Source organism: Colias eurytheme, chromosome 23, assembly GCF_061535395.1.
Source record: "Colias eurytheme isolate Ceu_HAF_F1 chromosome 23, ilColEury1 Martin Lab GWU primary, whole genome shotgun sequence".
In the NCBI taxonomy this organism is placed as follows: domain Eukaryota; kingdom Metazoa; phylum Arthropoda; class Insecta; order Lepidoptera; family Pieridae; genus Colias; species Colias eurytheme.
Window position 1 is genome coordinate 8,486,945 of NC_143002.1, and position 18,627 is coordinate 8,505,571.

At 35.8% G+C, this 18,627-nt stretch overlaps 1 protein-coding gene across 1 annotated transcript in view; it reads right to left on the minus strand.

Annotated features, from left to right (window-relative positions):
* Positions 1 to 18,627, minus strand: part of LOC149898436 (protein Skeletor, isoforms D/E-like) — a 59,892-nt gene that overhangs the window by 15,862 nt on the left and 25,403 nt on the right. Inside the window, exons 3-6 of the mRNA XM_090115581.1 lie at positions 15,439 to 15,620; positions 14,144 to 14,306; positions 8,068 to 8,195; positions 7,532 to 7,669 (exon numbers count right to left, since the gene is read on the minus strand). Coding sequence (XP_089971707.1) covers positions 7,532 to 7,669; positions 8,068 to 8,195; positions 14,144 to 14,306; positions 15,439 to 15,620 — 611 coding nt within the window. The remainder of the gene's footprint in view (positions 1 to 7,531; positions 7,670 to 8,067; positions 8,196 to 14,143; positions 14,307 to 15,438; positions 15,621 to 18,627) is intronic.

Sequence of the window (18,627 nt, forward strand, 5' to 3'; positions counted from 1 at the left end):
AAGAACCTCCACTCAGGACAGGGCAAAGATGGCATGGGGATGGGAAGGATGCGTGATTGTGTGATGATGCACTTACCCCCTACTAATAAACTTTGTTGCTAATCAGACGTTAGGTTATATTTTGAAATGATTATCAAAAACTGATTAGGCGTAGGATTAATAGCGTTTCTTCGTTTATTAGTAAGGCATTGACGTTTAAATTATTCTGACGAGCCTTATAAATGTTTTCCTCGAATCCAATTATAGGTAGACTTTCGCTTTCGAATCCATTATTGATATTACTAACTAAACGACGATACGTGTTTTCATCTCAACATTATACCTATAGTATGAAGACATTAATTCAAAGGCGAGTAAAGCTGTTAAATCTCAAGGCGTTCCGTCGAAGAGTGCAGATTGCGTCTCGTAACAAATTGGTGACTCGATGAGCTCACGACTCACGACCGAGTTCCGAAACGGTTTAAAAGCATTTTATTCGGTTTCGCAAATGTGTGAATAGCGATTATGTATGATGATGATGCTAATTAGCTCGTATTTATGCAATCTTTGACATATAAAGGATTGCGAATTCGAATGTCTCTATAGTCTACTCTATTTCTATTATTCAAAATATACAGTTATCTCATTCACTATAATTGTGTTTTAAAACTATTGTATAGTTTTTAATTTGTAGATATCACATAATACAGATTGAAAAATAAAGTAGACTTTATTTTTCAATAACCAATAACATTTCAGACTCATGCTAAAAAGAGCCAAAACATTTTTTAAAGTGTATTTTGTTGGCAGTTTTTATTTTAAAGCGAGAGCGGACACGCCATGTTAGCTTTTTATGTTATTGGTACTCGTTTTTGTGGCGTGTATTTTATATAATAATCAAAAATATTTAAAATTGTATAGCCCAGTCATACATAAACTAATATTTGATTTTCTCTAGGAGATGAGTGCACAAATAATAACATTTTATAACATATTTACCTACGCTTGTAACAACACATCGTCATAAATATAAAGCATTCGATTATCAGAATACAGACATATATTTCTCATTCACAGTATAAGATATGAAAATTTCAAAACGAGTTACGAGGAAAATGTTATAAACAATATTCGTTATATCACAATATTTACGAGCGCAGTAAAAATATCGTAAAATATCTAACTCGCTGAAAACTGCGCTTTGCGGAGCCAGCGCTGCTTTTCTGCAAAAGGAGCTATACTGTACTAGAGAACACGCCGACTTTGCACGGATAACATATCGTCTTTGTGGATAATTTTTACAAAAAAAAGTACATAACTCCACAAATATTTTCAGGCATATAAAGTATAAACAGTAGATTCCAATAATCTCCAATAAAATTTGATTTGTAAAAACAAGTAAATAAAAAGTATTAAGTGATAATATCCTGAACTCATATCCATTGCATATATGTATTTGCGTCGCTAATAAAGATTTTTTCTAGAAGAGTGCAAATTCTATCAATTTTAATTTTCAGGAGTAACGAAACAAACAACTTAACATTGTTACAACTTTGACAATATTCTTATCTCGTTTTGAGTAAGTTACGTTAAGTAGTTTAACTTGACTGACAAATAATCCTGTAACGAAATGTACAAATTCATTTTACGAATTATTTTTATAAAGACCATTTCTACCGAATTTTCTCTAATACGCTTATCAGATACTAGGTAAAATAATCTTAATAAAATTACCAACCTTATGAATTATAAAAAAAATATAATTCATAAACAATGTTACAAAACCTTTGATTTCACAAAGACTTTGGTTTGGAAAAACTAAAAATTTATAAATTTTGTGAAACCATGCTTTTCAGAAAACAAAAAATGGTGTATACTTCAAATTATAAGGACGAGGTGAAGCTTGAATAAAACTTTTGAGAGATAAGCAAGCAGCTTTGTTTGTGTTACATAACTGCAATTCGTTTAATATTGTATGAAGACAATCGCACAAAAGCAATTTGCCGCGGGCACTGAAGTTTTTGTGTGAGGAACATTTGGCCTCCGCGCACTCGCTATACTAAGGCTGTTTACATACGAACGGCTAAGATGTCGCGTTTTTCTTGTGTTGTCTATGAAGGGAAAAAGAATAAGGATATATTGATGACTCGGTTGATGCTGTAGGTGAGACTCAATGATTTACTCATATTCAAATTTCGATGATAGTTAAATTATGAACGTTAAGATTCTCTATATTGAAGGACGTATTCAAACATGAAGTAAGAGATGATTATGAAAAGAAGAAACGCGTTCTACTTGTTTCCTTTATAAATCAACTAGATTTCCGCCCGCGGCTTCGCCCGCGTTTTCAAAGGAAATCCCGCATAGTTCCCGTTCCCGTGGGATTTCCGGGATAAAACCTACCCTATGTGTTAATCCAAGTTACCTTCTATATGTGTGCTAAATTTCATTGTAATCGGTTCAGCAGTATTTGCGTGAAAGAGTAACAAACACACACACACACACATGACACACACATCCTCACAAACTTTCGCATTTATAATATTAGTAGGATTAAAACTGCTTTTTACATTATCTCTCTGATTATTTTTTTTTTTTATTTATCTATCAAATTAAATACTTAATTAAATAAATAACAATATTACCTTCACAATCGCCTAACAACGGTTTAGAGCAATTACTCCAGTCAGTCAAGACAATCAATTCACAATAATTCCAAAAGTTTTCAAACTACGGTCAAGTGAATGGTACATTGGGACGACAATAAATCTCATTTTGCAACCTTGTCCGCAGTCCGGGACAATGTTAAAATTGCAATTTAATTATTTTTTTTTTGCTGTATGATCGTGGAAAATATTCCATATTATGTATTAAATTTGCAACCAATCTAAGTGTACGGAACTTATGGATTTTTGCTGACTTATAGAAATTTTTGCGGCAAAGGGAAATTTTCCTCACGTATAGAAATTTTCCAGCTTATAAAAATTTTCCCGACGTATGAAAATTTCCCTGAATTATAGTAATTTTCCCGACTTATGGATTTTTCCTATCGTATAGTAATTTCCCTGACTTATAGAAATTTTCCTTTCTTATAGAAATTTTCCAGCTTATAGAAATTTTCCCGACCAATGGAAATTTTCCTGACATAGAAATTTTTCCTGACTTATCTTAATTTTCCCGACTTCTGGATTTTTCCTGACGTATAGAAATTTTCCTGACTTATACAAATTTTCTTTATCTATATAATTTTGCGGCAAAGGGAAATTTTCCTCACGTATAGAAATTTTCCTTGTTTATAGAAATGTTCCTGGCTTATAGAAATTTTCCTTTCTTATAGAAATTTTCCAGCTTATAGAAATTTTCCCGGCGTATAGAAATTTTCCTCTCTTATGGAAATTTTCCAGCTTATAGAAATTTTCCCGGCGTATAGAAATTTTCCTCTCTTATAGAAATTTTCCTGACAGAAATTTTTCCTGACTTATCGTAATTTTCCCGACTTATGGATTTTTCCTGACGTATAGAAATTTTCCTGACTTATACAAATTTTCCTTATCTATTTATGCGGCAAAGGGAAATTTTCCTCACGTTTAGAAATTTTCCTGCCTTATGGAAATTTTCCAGCTTATAGAAATTTAACCGACTCATGGATTTTTCCTGGCGTATACAAATTTTCCTCACGTATACAAATTTTCATGTCTTATAAAAATTTTCCGGACTTACGGAAATTTTCCTGGCGTATAGAAAATTTCCTGGCTTATAAACATTTTCCTGTCTTATATAAATTTTCCGGACTTATGGAAATTTTCCTGGCTTATAAACATTTTCTTGACTTATAGAAATTTTCCTTTTTTTTGAAATTTTCCCGCTTCTAGAAATTTTCCCGATGTATGGAAATTTTCCTGACAGAAATTTTCCCGACTTATTGCGTAAATTTTCCTTTTCCCGCTTCTAGAAATTTTCCCGATGTATGGAAATTTTCCTGACTTATCGAAATTTTCCCGGCGTATAAACATTTTCCTGACTTCTACAAATTTTCCTGGCTTATAGAAATTTTCCTCATGTATAGAAATTTTCCTTGTTTATAGAAATTTTCCAGCTTATAGAAATTTTCCCAACTTATGGATTTTTAGTGGCGTATAGAAATTTTCGACTTATAGAAATTTTCCTGACGTATAGAATTTTTCCTGACTTATCGTAATTTTTCTGTCAATCGAAATTTCCCTAACTATTGTTAAAATCATTTTTCTAAACTTCCTAAAATTGGAAATTTTTACGACCCACCTATTCCCACCCACATCCCGTACGCTATGCTCTCTATCCACAGGCCGCGTGTGCGCAGAATGGCTCAGTATCTGCATAGCTAGCGAACGTATAAACTCGCCCGGTCGTTGTGCGTACCTACATATTTCGCAATAAAAGGTAGCCTCCTTTCTCGGGTATCAAAATATCTCCATACCAAATTTCATGCAAATTGGTTCAGTAGTTTAGGCGTGATTGAGTAACAGACAGACAGACAGAGTTACTTTCGCATTTATAATATTAGTATGGATAGTATGGATTGTGTGAATAAACCGCACATTTAATTAATGTACTACAATCAAGTGAGTACATTCAAAAAGTACCATTTCATTCGTATCAATACTTAACAAGTCAATAACTGCGTTAAAAACAACCGACTTCAAACTTGCACTTGCAACATTTACAAATACAGACAAAAATGCTCATAAAATAAAAACTACTGGGCCTATCCGAATAAAATTTTTATGGGACCAATTCGACACCATCCCGCATCGAACAAAAAAAGAATCACGTAAATCGGTTCAGAAACCACGGAGTAATCGGTGTACATACATAAAAAAAAAAAAAAAAAAAAACATACCGGCCGAATTGATAACCTCCTCCTTTTTTTTGAAGTCGGTTAAAAAGGAACTACACCTACTTATATGCCCTTTTTCCACATGAGAAAAAGCCTCTTTTCATTCTAAACTATCGCTACGTTTTCGTGCCCCCTTCAGTTAGTCCTAAAGCTGTGACGTTTGGAGGCGATCCAAATGGTTCGGGGTGAATGCGCCTCTATTAATTTCATGTTCACTTCTCAACGCCAGCCTAAGTACTCCTTCAGTTAAATCATTTTGGAAATTGTCCATTTTTTGATAAAGGGGCGACCAATCACGAGATGGATTGTCGTTCGGGTTACGACACGTCTATTTTTAAATGCAATTTCTCTTGTTATAACTATAGTTTTTCGTATATTTTGTATTATTTATGTAACATTTTCAACAAACTATGTAGTATGTATATTGAATACGGCAATTCCAGCAGGGCTTAGAAAATTAAGCTTTTTCTGTACTTTGTAAAACAGATAAAGATCTATCCTTTAAATTGCATGTCTATAATTATTAGTTAAAAATTCAATATTTACATAAAATGTACAAAAGGTACGGCATAGCGGCAGCAAGGGAGCGTACCCGAACATTGTCAACATTCTCGCGTTTAATTAATTTTTTAAATAAATATTAATTTTAGTATCTGGGGACTTTGTGCCCACACATTTTGTCACATTTAAGACATATTTTTAAAATTCAATAGTTGCTATTTACAATAATTTATAAGTAGTAAACTATGTATATGTAGTTGATCGCACGACTTTGCTCGAAATCAGAATGAAAAAAAAGCTGTGTCACTCAAAAATAGTTTTCTACTGCTAAGAATTAAAAAATTGGTTTAAAAGTATTTATTTAAAATCTGTTGTTAAATCTATCTTTGCAATAATTAGTACAAATTAGCAAATTGCAACGCTGTCTGCAAACTGCAGTCTGCAGCGCAAGACACGCTAACGAGGCGCTTTCTATGGGTTTTGTAACAGTGGAGACAACACATTAGCGACTTATCTTCAAATAATAATTACAAAACTTTTATTTATTCTTCTGCTAAAAGTTAAGGAACTGAAAAGGCGTCAACTAAATTTAATGCATTGAAGAGATAAACAAAAAACTTCTAAGTATAGGCATACATATTCGTAATTAAAAATCTACATATCAGAGTCCCATACAAAACTGGTCCTTATATTCAAAAGTAGGTATTTCATTTATTATATTATAAACACAAATCATGCTCTAACACGAATACTGCACAAATCTTAATTAAACATAAACAACACTCGACATAAGCTTATAACGTATGATTATTGTGAATTAATTGATTGAACACCGGCCGTGTATCTCGTACAGATAATATACCCTTGGCCCCATTGTAATTATTGCATTCAAATGAATAACGATTTATTTGTGTAAATGTCGTGAAAGAATCTATTTAAGTCGCAAATAACCGAGCTTTGCAATTTGTTCTATTCAAAGTTTATAATGATCTGCGTTTAAAACTATGAATTACGATTTTACTAATTCAGTTGCGTTAATAATTGAGCATTGAATTTTACAGACAATTTTTAAATAAATCTTCATTATATTGTACCCATGGACGTATAAAAAAAGACGGACGCCGTATTACGAACAAACAACGTGAAGCCACCATAGTAAGCTAGCGATCGTGTAAAGACAATAAACACGCACACACTCTCACCATAGTAAGCTAGTCGGCGGCCATTACGTCGTGAACTACCGACTGATTAACTGCGTCACTGTTTCACAAAAAATATTTAAAATGCCGTCTTGCGTGGTTAAATGGTGTCGCAACAGTACAATTTTAAATAACAAAACACGAGGGATTACATTCCACAGGGAAGCAAGTTATTTATTTTATGTTTTAATGCCAAAATTATTACGGCAAAATTTATAGAAAAAAATACAGCCGCCATTGTCAACAGGACAGCTGTTGCCATGGCAACATGGCACACACACATGGATGTTTCGCCGCCATTACTAGGCCTCACTCAATGTTTAGGCGATATACCGTCCGTCTTTTTTTATACGTCCATGATTGTACCATTCCTCGCTTGAAAAATAAAAGAAATAAAACGTACTATAACGATAATTTTGAATCGTAATATTTCAGTTCATATTAAATGGCGAAGTCTAGTCCTATAGCTGATGTAGGTAAAACTCTTTCTGTCTTGATTACGACTAGTCTAAAACTCTATTAAATAAAATCCTGTCATATTATAAAGTAGCGAAATTGACTGAAATTGGTAAATACAAAAGTAATAAGTACAAAAAGATATCCTGAAATAGCACACCTAGAAAAAAAAATCTACCAAAATCCCATATAAACTGTATGCAGGATGTCACAGATTTAGTGCACTAAGAAAAGTAAAAAAAATATCATCTAATAAAATATTCCACGTTTTTATATATTTAATAAACTCTATTTCTACACCCCTTACTGATTTCGCGCCGATCTCCGAACGCGCACCGCAAAACTATAAGTTCTATTTTTCTACTCATGTGATTGTACATTATATCCGTAACACCCTGTATACGGCACCACGCGGCGCCCGTGACGTCACACACACGCACGCACACTACTATACACAGCACACGTGACCGCACCCGTGACGTCACACCCCCCCCCCCCCCACACCCACACACACACCCACCTGCGGCGACACGCCGAGCATCCTCAGACTGGGCGGCGCGGCGGCGAGCGCGGCCCGCGGCAGCACCACGTGACCGAAGTCTACTGTGAACGCCTCGCACCACACGCCGAAGTGGCCGATATCGAACACTGTCAGCTCCTGGAAGGGAATACGGATTAGTACGCGAAAACACGTATCTTTTATTATGCTGCAAGTAGAAGTAGAAAGAAGTTTTAATTTATTTTTGTGGATTAACCAAGTAACTTAATGAGGTTTAATTTTAATATTCTCTGAAGTTTCGGGAAGTTTAGAAAAATGTGCCCAGACAGTTGTCTAACTATAAACTACGAATTAATCATATAAACTTGAAGATTCTTGTATTCTGAACTTTGCTGAAGTCCTAAGAAAATGTCCCACCATTTGCCTTTCCAAAATATCCCAATATTCTGGAATCGTCATGTCTATGTCACAATAACAATAGGGACTTCAAAGAAAAACAGCACACAGATTAGAAGTATGTTCTCAAAATTATGCTTATCGTGTCAGAAGTTTCTTACCCCAGGCAAAGTCAGCACTATGGTCTTCTTATCGTATTTCCTCAAGGACGTTTCTTTTCCGTTCTCATCAGGAATGCGAATGCCTTCAGGTGATGGTTTCTCCCCACGGCCCACCCAGAATTTGGCGTCTATGTAAAAAACAGCAATTAAAATAATAATGTTTGACATATTATACAGAATTTTATTAAAAGAGATTATGAAACAGGTGCTGGTGGTAAGACTAACTTTAGAAATAGGTCAGATCTTGTTCAAACCCACAGAATTGTTTATAAACCGTATCATCTTGTAAAACTACATTATACCTAAACAAAATCTATAAAATAATTTAACCCTATTCGTGTATTGTAAAAATAAATGATGTCTATATTAAATCTGGATGATTCTTCGAAGCTATAAGCTTATCTGTAGGCCCCGGGTGGCGGGTGCAATCCGCGCAATATTCATTAAACAAATGATATTGAAACAAATGCCAGTATTGGAATTGTTTCAATCCCACCGCTATCAAGAGATCCGAACGAAATTCAATATGAAGCCGCGATAACACCTCCCCTCCCGCTCCCCGCCCGATCCCCGCCTCTCCCCGGTATCCCGACTATTGCTGGATCATGTACATTACTCGGTCAACGGCGGTACATTCCCTTTTATTGAGTTACTATGAAATCATTGCAAGGCGATCGTTGTTTCTAGAATAGTCGATCGCGAAAACCTTTTGTTGGAAATTTTCGCTTCTATGGTTTTGGGAAAAACATCTAATAAAGCCTAACAATAACAATTAATAAAAATCGTATCGACGACTATTACTTCAGAAATGTATAAGAAATACAAAATGAAATGATTAGTTTTAAAGTACGTTACCACTTAGTTTATGTGTAAGTTGAATTTACGGTACGTCGTAGGTACTCGCGTAGAACATAATTTATGCAAAGTTTAACATATTTAACATAGAGGAATTCAACGCTGTATAAATTATTATAAATTATCACGTCAAAAATATCTTAACATAATACACATGTAATTAATGTAGTCACGACCATTGCAACTGATATAAATTAACGCTTATTTCATTGAGAGATTATTTATAGATATTTGATTTATTAATTGTAAAATGAATAGGTATTTACGATTGTCTGTGAATTATTCTCTTATATGTGTCATAAAGTCATCATGTTAATAATTGTTTGATTAATGAATAAGGCGCGTAAGTTAAGAAGCTTAAGGTGCGGTTAGTAGATTGATAGGTACTTAGTAGTATTCATAATATGAGCACATTTAAAGGGAGTACAAGTTTAGGTCAAGATTTTACTAAACAATTTGGTAACAAGAAGTGAAGCGTCTTCAAGTGAATTGATCAATTGTGAAATTTCGTAAGTAGGTATTAACCAAATAATAAGAAGAAAAATACAAAGAGAGTTCTCTATGCTAATCTCATTATGGATAGCTAACACATTACGTAAAAGTGGGATATATAGCGACCTGCGACACTCGGTGTCACTCGTCTAGCTAGGTGATGTTAGAATTTAAAATCATTTCTAAACAATGAAATTAATTATTTATCTGTAAAATTATATTCCCGCAAGAATTTCGGGAAATCCTTTCTTAGCGGATGCCTACGTCCTAACATCTACCTGCATGCCAAATTTCAGCCCGATACGTCCAGTGGTTTGGGCTGTGCGTTGATAGATCACTATATCAGTCACCTTTGAGTTTTATATATACATATTTTATATATATTATGTATAGATTATTCAAAATTGAATGATGATAATTGTTGAAATATTGCTTTGGTATATAATTGAAAAATGAATGAATGTTTATAAACAACGAAAATTTAAATTAAACATAATGCAATATAAATCGAAATTCATATTTGGAAAAAACGAAGATATTTTATCGTTATTATGCTGAAATTAATGCAAAAAATACTGTATTGTTTTGATAATGTAAAAAGCAATCAGATATTTTGTGAAACTCCACACATTCGTACACACATACACAAACGTGATGGTGATCATAAAAAAAATCAACCTTTAAATGATCAATAAACATAACGTGCCAACTTCATAAACAGAATTAATGATAGTGTTGATCTGATTGATAAATGCAACACGAGTGATATAAATTATCAATTCCCTTTCGTTACGATGATCGGCGTTTTTATTTATTTTGTGAATGTTTACAGTTTCGCAGAGCTTTGCGATGGACATGACTGAGCCGGTATTTATCTGTGATATCTCGATTGTTTTTGCTTCTGTTAAAGCTATTGTTTATTTGCTTTTGATTCTGAACTCAGAGAAACAGTATACATTGCATAGGATACTGAACTGTTCGGGGAATGTAAGCAGACAAGTTAAATTTAGATGATTCTCATTCCTGTCCCAAAAAGAAACTCTTACATTAAACCAATAAATTGCCGAGATTCAAAATAACGAAACAATTTCTTTTAACAGTTTTCGGAAGCTTGAAATATTTTATAAATTGAATAAATTAATAAATTCTGTTCCATAAATTTCCAACACAAGAGGAATTATGAATAATTCTGTCGCAGCAGAGCTGGGCGCCTGCGGCTGTAAAGTACATATTAACAGCTACACAATTGAAACATTGTCGCTACTGTCGACGTCGTAGGGCTCCTCTATCAGCGTGGTGGCATTTTATTTTACAAGATGGATATATTTTAAAAATAAAAGATAAGGTAAACGTTTTGATCGAATCATTTATTTGATTGCAGCTTATACCTGGCCCATAATTATTAGGCAGTTCAAAATGACACACGGTTATGGTGTAGTTTCTAGTTATATATTGATCAGAAATAATAAAATTTAAAGGACTTATAATTCTATTAAATTGCTAAAAATCCATTCTAGCCACTTCCTAAGACTGCCCCGTAGCGTTGGATTCGACAATATTTCGTCAAAATTTAATTTTATTTGAAAACTGAAAATCTCTAATGACCTTTACAGAACGCTACGAAACGGGGCACATTGTTCCAATAAAATAAATTCAGTGCTAGGCGCGCTCGTAACACTACCGTGATTGCTTCCGAGCCCGCTCCGCTCTGTTTGCGACGCTTGTCATTCTTGTCATTATCATAGAAGCTATGCGTACAACACCTATAAATATACATATTTTCAACCGACTTCACAAAAAGCAAGAGGTTCTCAATTTGGCTGATTTTTTTTTGGGTGTGTTACCTCAGATATTTTGACTGTGTGAACCAATTTTGTAGATTCTTTTTTTATTTGAATGTAATTATGTCATCCCGTTTGGGCCTATTGCACGCCTCATAAGCGAAGCGTTGAGGTGGGTACCCACTGTCACTTCGCGCAAAACATCTGATTTTTCAAACTTAAAATGTCTTTATGTATCATACATTGCACTTGATAATACATACACACACATATTAAGAAAAAACACTATTTTTAACGTTCATGATATTTTTGATGTCATTTTTGTTATTTAAACTAGTTAAAAAACAGTTTAAAAAAGTTCTGTCTTGGACGTCCGTGTGTCTGTATGTGCGGATCCTTTTTCTTGTTAACACGATAGCGACCGAAATACTTTACTAATCGAGTCTTTTTTTTTCTCTTACGCTTGAGTATGCTCAGGAATAGAACCCTTTCATTTTTCAGGGTCTGATTCGATGTGGTTTAATTGTTATTAAATAAACAAAAATAATAATTAATAAATATTTATTAAAAAAAAATTATGAGGCGTGCACTTTTGGATTTTCCAAATTATTTAAATTTTATCCAGTTCTGACTATTTGAAAGCGGCTTAGTTTTTTGTAAAAAAACAATTTTTGATGTTCAATGATATTCTGGTTTGTAAATTCTATTGTGGCTAGATAAATTTCTGGAAAAATGGCTTTAAAACGTTAAGCTCCAAAATTTAGATTAAGGTTTACAGGTCCAATTATTTTGGGGATTATATTTCGGAGCATTTTTTCTGACGCTGAAAAAGGTAGATTAGATTATAAATGCTACATCATCGGTAGGAGGTAGGAGAGGTCGAGAAGTTTTATGGACAACTTTACACCTCCGTTGCTAAGCCTGTTGCGAGTCCGGCGAAAGATCCTAGAGCCCGACTTACCCGACATTACACCGAAGATATCCCGGACATCAGCCTGTACGAGATTAGGATGGCTCTCAAACAGCTTAAGAACAACAAGGCGCCGGGTGAGGATGGAATCACCTCTGAGCTTCTGAGAGCGGGTGGCAAACCAATCCTCAGAGTGCTACAGAGATTATTCACTTCCACCTTACTCGAGGGCACAGCGCCACAAGCGTGGAGCAGCAGTATGGTTGTCCTCTTCTTCAAAAAGGGAGACAAAACCCTGTTGAAGAACTACAGGCCAATATCACTGCTGAGCCACGTTTATAAGTTGTTCTCGAGAGTCATCACGAATCGTCTCGAACGCAGGCTAGATGACTTCCAGCCTCCCGAACAAGCCGGTTTCCGAAGAGGCTTTAGCACCATGGACCACATTCATACGCTGCGGCAGATTATACAGAAGACGGAGGAGTATAATCTGCCATTATGCTTAGCGTTTGTGGACTATGAAAAAGCCTTTGATTCGATCGAGACTTGGGCCGTGTTGAAGTCTCTCCAGCGCTGCCGCATTGACTATCGGTATGTCGAAGTGTTGAGAAGCTTGTATGATAACGCCACTATGTCAGTCCGGGTTCAGGAGCATTGCACGAAGGCAATTCCTCTGCAGCGCGGCGTCAGACAAGGAGACGTCATATCTCCAAAACTTTTTACCGCTGCTTTGGAAGATGTCTTCAAGCTCCTGGACTGGCAAGGATTTGGCATCAATGTTAATGGCGAGTACATCACTCACCTTCGATTTGCCGACGATATCGTGGTCATGGCGGAGTCCCTGGAGGACCTCAATACAATGCTCGGTGACCTCTACAGAGTTTCACAACAAGTGGGCCTTAGCATGAACATGGACAAGACGAAAATCATGTCGAATGTCCATGTTGTGCCCACTCCGGTTTCAGTTGGAAACTCTGTGCTCGAAATTGTTGACGAGTATATTTACCTGGGACAAACTGTCCAATTAGGTAAGTCCAATTTCGGGAAAGAGGTCAATCGTCGAATCCGACTCGGATGGGCAGCGTTCGGGAAACTATACAACATCTTTTCGTCCAAGATCCCGCAGTGCCTGAAGACGAAAGTCTTCGAGCAGTGTGTGTTGCCAGTGTTGACCTACGGATCTGAGACGTGGTCCCTAACCGCGGGCATTGTGCACAAGCTCCGCGTCGCTCAACGAGCTATGGAAAGGGCTATGCTCGGGGTTTCTTTGCGTGATCGAATCAGAAATGAGGAGATCCGCAAAAGAACTCAAGTCACCGACATAGCCCACCGGATTAGCAAGTTGAAGTGGAGCTGGGCTGGGCACATAGCCCGTAGAACCGATGGCCGTTGGGGCAGAAAGGTTCTAGAATGGAGACCACGTACAGGACGACGCAGCGTAGGACGGCCTCAAACAAGATGGACAGACGACCTGATCAAGGTGGCGGGGAGCCGCTGGATGCAGGCCGCTGGTGATCGGCCGTTTTGGAAGTCTTTGGGGGAGGCCTATGTCCAACAGTGGACGTCCAATGGCTGACGACGACATCATCGGTATTACTTTAAGTCTAGTCTAGGTCACCTTTCATGAGTTAACATTTTTTAGTTAATGCGTTCGTACCTTATTTTAATGGGTTTTTGTTCACACAAAATGATTTTGTTAGCTAAAAAACGTTCATATAAATTTTTACCCCTGATTGAATTCTCAACATCATCAGACAGAAATTCAATTTATAGATTCGATTCAAACAGAATAAAAGAAGTTGCCATTAGACTCTAATCTTTCACGTTGCGTTGTAGCGATGCGATTGTTAAGTTACCCATCAATTAGCAATCGAATTGTTTCTACTCTTTGTTTTTACAGTTTAAGATTTACACACCAGCACCAGCTATGTATATTTTGCAAACCCATCTCGAACTACTCCCATTCAATAACGACACTTCTACATTCTGCACCATACACTACCTCTTACGTCACCAGTTCTATATACTTTAGACTTACCCGGAGCCTCTCCATCATAGGAGAAGTTGGGTATGAGCAGGGTCTGCGCGTCGACTACGACGATGGGGTCGGAGGAGACGCCGTGCACACCGCGCAGTGCGCCCACCTTCACCGGCTTCGGGTACTCCAGCCCACGGGGGATGTCCACTGAACCGAAGTTTACCTGGACGAATGTTTGTGTTGATTTGCGGGCTTTTTTTGTAATTGTTAAGTTTTAAACATCAAAAGATTTGCTGGCTATTGTTTGTAATAATTCTAGAGTAAAGTTTAAAACATCAAAGGTGTGTTTTAGAAATAAAAAAGATTTAAAATATTTGGACGGTGTTTTATTTATTGTACAGTTTATTCCATATTTATTCTAACGTTTTGAACGGTGAGCGCTTCGACGTTGAAAAACACAACATAAAAATATGTATCAAAATCAAGTGATGTAAAAATAACTTCATTTTATTTGATGTAAACTTTTCCTGTTAAGTTTTTAAGTCACAATACCACTTTTTAAAATATAAAATAAGCATGAGGATTTCAGTATTAGGACTTTAATAAGCTTTCATACGTAATAATTATCGTGTGTACCTAATCAATATAAACAATTACACACACGTCAGAGACACGATGTAGCAACATTTTCCCAACCATATTTGAAGCTACATCAAATATGATCCTGTTCAATTAACCAAGAAACGTAAAACTCAGGAGCGAGTGAGCCACTTGCAATATTATTACAAGTGACATTTACATTTAGTCAGCAGATGCGTCTGTTTATCACGGAAGCTCAGGAGTTATCTCGAGACAATGCAGCGTCCCGCGGGACCCGTTTGTTAAGTACTTTCCTTGTGTTTGCTTTGCACAATGTCTGTTGTAGGCAAACTTTCAGCATTACGGTTGCCTCTATCTTGCCAAATTTGAGGTGTGATATTCGTATTGTCAGCGAATTCAAACCAAGACGGTAGCATAGGCAACTCAATGTGAAACAGAAGTTTTTACCTACCTATTCAATTTATAAATAGGATTAAAAAAAACTTGAAATGTTGTGTGTCGAAAATACTACATTTCTACTTCTTACATCACTGATGTTAATTACTGATGGTGTCCTCATCATCTTCGTCGTCATCATCACCTTACCCCTATACATATAGCGCCACCTCGCGCTGAATCGCGCAAGCGAAATATTTTTCATTACAGAGATACACTTCCCGATATCGGGGCCTTAACGGCCTTAACGGCCAGTCGAGGATCATCCCTTCTTCGATGGAGGAATTGGAAAGGGACTTTGTTGTGTATGGGTAACTCACCGAATAGTCATCACACCACACAGAGAACCAGCTGAAGTCCTTGAGAGTCTTCCCCTCGGGCAGAGAGAGCGTGATGCCCTCCCCGCGGTACTTGCGCAGCGGGCCCGCGCCGCCGCGCTCGTCGCGCAGCCGCGTGGCGCCCGCGCTGGGCGACTTCGTTGTGCCCATGTAGAAGTACGCAGCTGGGGGGAATACTTGTGTTAATAAAACTTTATTGGGAGAACAGCAGTTCATAGAAGTACGATAACAAGTCGTCGGAACTAAAGGTATCACTTTTTATGGAACAAATAAATAGTACCAGTATTTTATATCTAAATATTATAGGTTTACGTGAACAAAATGAGCAATGCATACACTATATTGTGTTACGGGATTCACTTAGTTCCTACAAAAAATAGATATACATTCCATACAATATCCACTCCAGAGAAACATAACGTACAACACAGAATATTTGTAGTAAATTTGAAATATCCGGAAACTAGGCCGATACTCCAAGCACTGCAGTAACCGTGTCATGTGAAATATAAAAATATATCTAAAATAACAGTTTAAATACCAGTTCAAGAAGTTTTAAAATTGTTTGTTCGAATTAAAAAAGTTTGCAATTTATTATTTTCATCCTTCTTTTATAAGATAGTAAATTAATTACGTGACGGTATTTATAGATCAGGATTAACCTATCGTCAATGTATCTAATTTGAAAATCCTAAAATAACACCGTGAGACCTTACGTCACTTCCTTGTACCATAAACTGTATTAACCTAACAAAACATCAGATGATATCGGGTATAATTTTCAATTTTCTTTAATACCTTGATAATTAAAAAGCTCGTCCGCACTGAACTACATTCAGATCCCATGGGTTTCGATCACTAAGAGGATTTCCAACCGCTTAAGGTTTAAGAACAATTAATTAAAGGATACCGCACCTGTTGTGATGAAATATCATTTTTGTTATAATTTTGATATTATTTAGTGGATATTATAGCCTACAATTCTTCATTACAAAGCTTAGTAACTTTAAACTACCAGTAGAAATTTAATTTACTTCAATAGGTACCTACGAATTTACCAACAAATTGTTTCGGTATTTTTGAATGAATGAATAAATGAATCAATGAAAATTCTTTATTGCTTAAAAAATGCAAAAGCACACAACACATATAAAACAAGCAAAAGGCGGCCTTATCGCTAGGTAGCGATCATATTTTAGTATTGCTGATAAGGTAAATTCGTAATTACTATGCAGGTATTTAATACTTAATAAAAGAAAAATATTCATAGCCACGGGCATCATCTATTGAAGTACTAATACTTTAAAGAAAAAGGAAGAATAACGAAAACCAGTCCAATTTCAATAATAAAGCACTCATCGTTGATACACAAGCATTCAGCATTCTAGCGAATATAAATCAAGCATCCCTTTGTTCATTAAATAACAGATTACGTAAATGCGATCCGATATAACATTATCGCGGATCTGTATAGAAACGAAACAGCGCATTGTTCACTCATTTCAATTATTATTTCGTACAAATTCCGGGCCAACGAAAAACCAATATCAGCGAGCTTTTATTTCGGACGGCGACTCATTGTGATTCGCGTCATGAAAACCAGATTTAAAAGGCAAATTGTCGAGCGTGGCCTCTATTCTGTGAGATGTAAAGCAGGGAACAGATGAGTTTCGCTCCACGTGCTATTCGGCTCCGCGGCTTTGCTGGGAAACAAAGCCAGCCAGGTTGTATCGGCAATCAGTCACAACGTTAGAAAACGACCGATGCGGGTTGTGTCATCTCTAAATACAAAAAGTATGTTTATTTTTACTTTACATTTATAGATTAACAAAATTTACTTTAACTTGACAAAATTCACATAATTAATGTATCTACATAATATATATCTCTCTATTCTTTAGATGCCACCACTACTCGTTATTAATCATATTTAATAGCATTAAGAATTTTCCTTTTCTTATAAATTACTTCCCCATAGATACCATCGCCCTCGTTAAGGAAAATGTCGCCGAGCCGTTAAACCAATTACCTTATCCTCAAAAAGCAATAATTATGTAAATACAAATGAACGGCTCCATAAGCTCCCGTAGCCGCCGCCCGCGCGCCGGACGCTCAAGCAAACTCTTTGATTTCAATCGTTAAGCCCTTTCTCACTGTAAAAAGGGGAAAAATGGGAAATTGCAGGCCTTTTTGCACAAAAGCCAAGAGGCTATTGGATTTTTTCTAACCTTTTATTGAGGTTCTTCAGTTTATAACCACTTGGAGAATCAAAAGGCTCGTTCTTTACCGAGCAGATGAATCGAGTGAAACGGTAAATAAATCGATCTCCGAGACCCAGGAACTCGTGTTTATTTAATACTTTATGCCCCTTTGAATTAAGTAATTGCACTTATTATAATTCTTCTTTCGGATATTTATCTGGGAGAAATGATAAAATCGACTAGGTATTTTCCTTTGCTGTTCGATAATACAATAACATGCAAACGTGCGGTTGTTTTACAATGTTAACAAATTTGGTTATTGCTCTCTTAACTATCATGTACGATCATTATTTACGATAAAGGCGGCAAAACATTTTACTGCTTTCTGTTAATTTAATTAACTATAATGTCATAAAATTCATCACTTACCTACTTACATTTTTACTAAAACTGTTCAGGGAAGTATAATTTATAGTTAATAGGAGAAAACATTCTAACTAGGTATTATCTACTTTTATTACAAATAACTACTCAAATTATATAAAAACTAAAGAAGTTTTATTCGTCTATAATAGACAAAATATTAACTTTATTATCAATACAATTTTCAAGAAATAAGCAAACCTCGTGAATTTCCCGCGTTCTATCTTCAAATTTCAAATTAATTTATTTTCTTTATGTTTAACAAATCTCGATTAATTTTATTATTCCCATACTATAAGTTAAATATCACATTACTCATACACCGACAAGCGTAAAACCACGGAAAACTGAAAAACGCAAGATTACAATTTAGCTAAAAAGCGCGGGAAGCAGATAAGTGTCACTTTCAGTCAAGTTCTCAATTGACAAATCCCTCGCGAGCGCCCGCCGCCCGCCGCGTCGCACGTTCGGATACTCTTACCGAATCAACTCACTTTATGAGTTTATCGAATATTTTTAGTTTTAACTTGTATTATTTTATATTTAT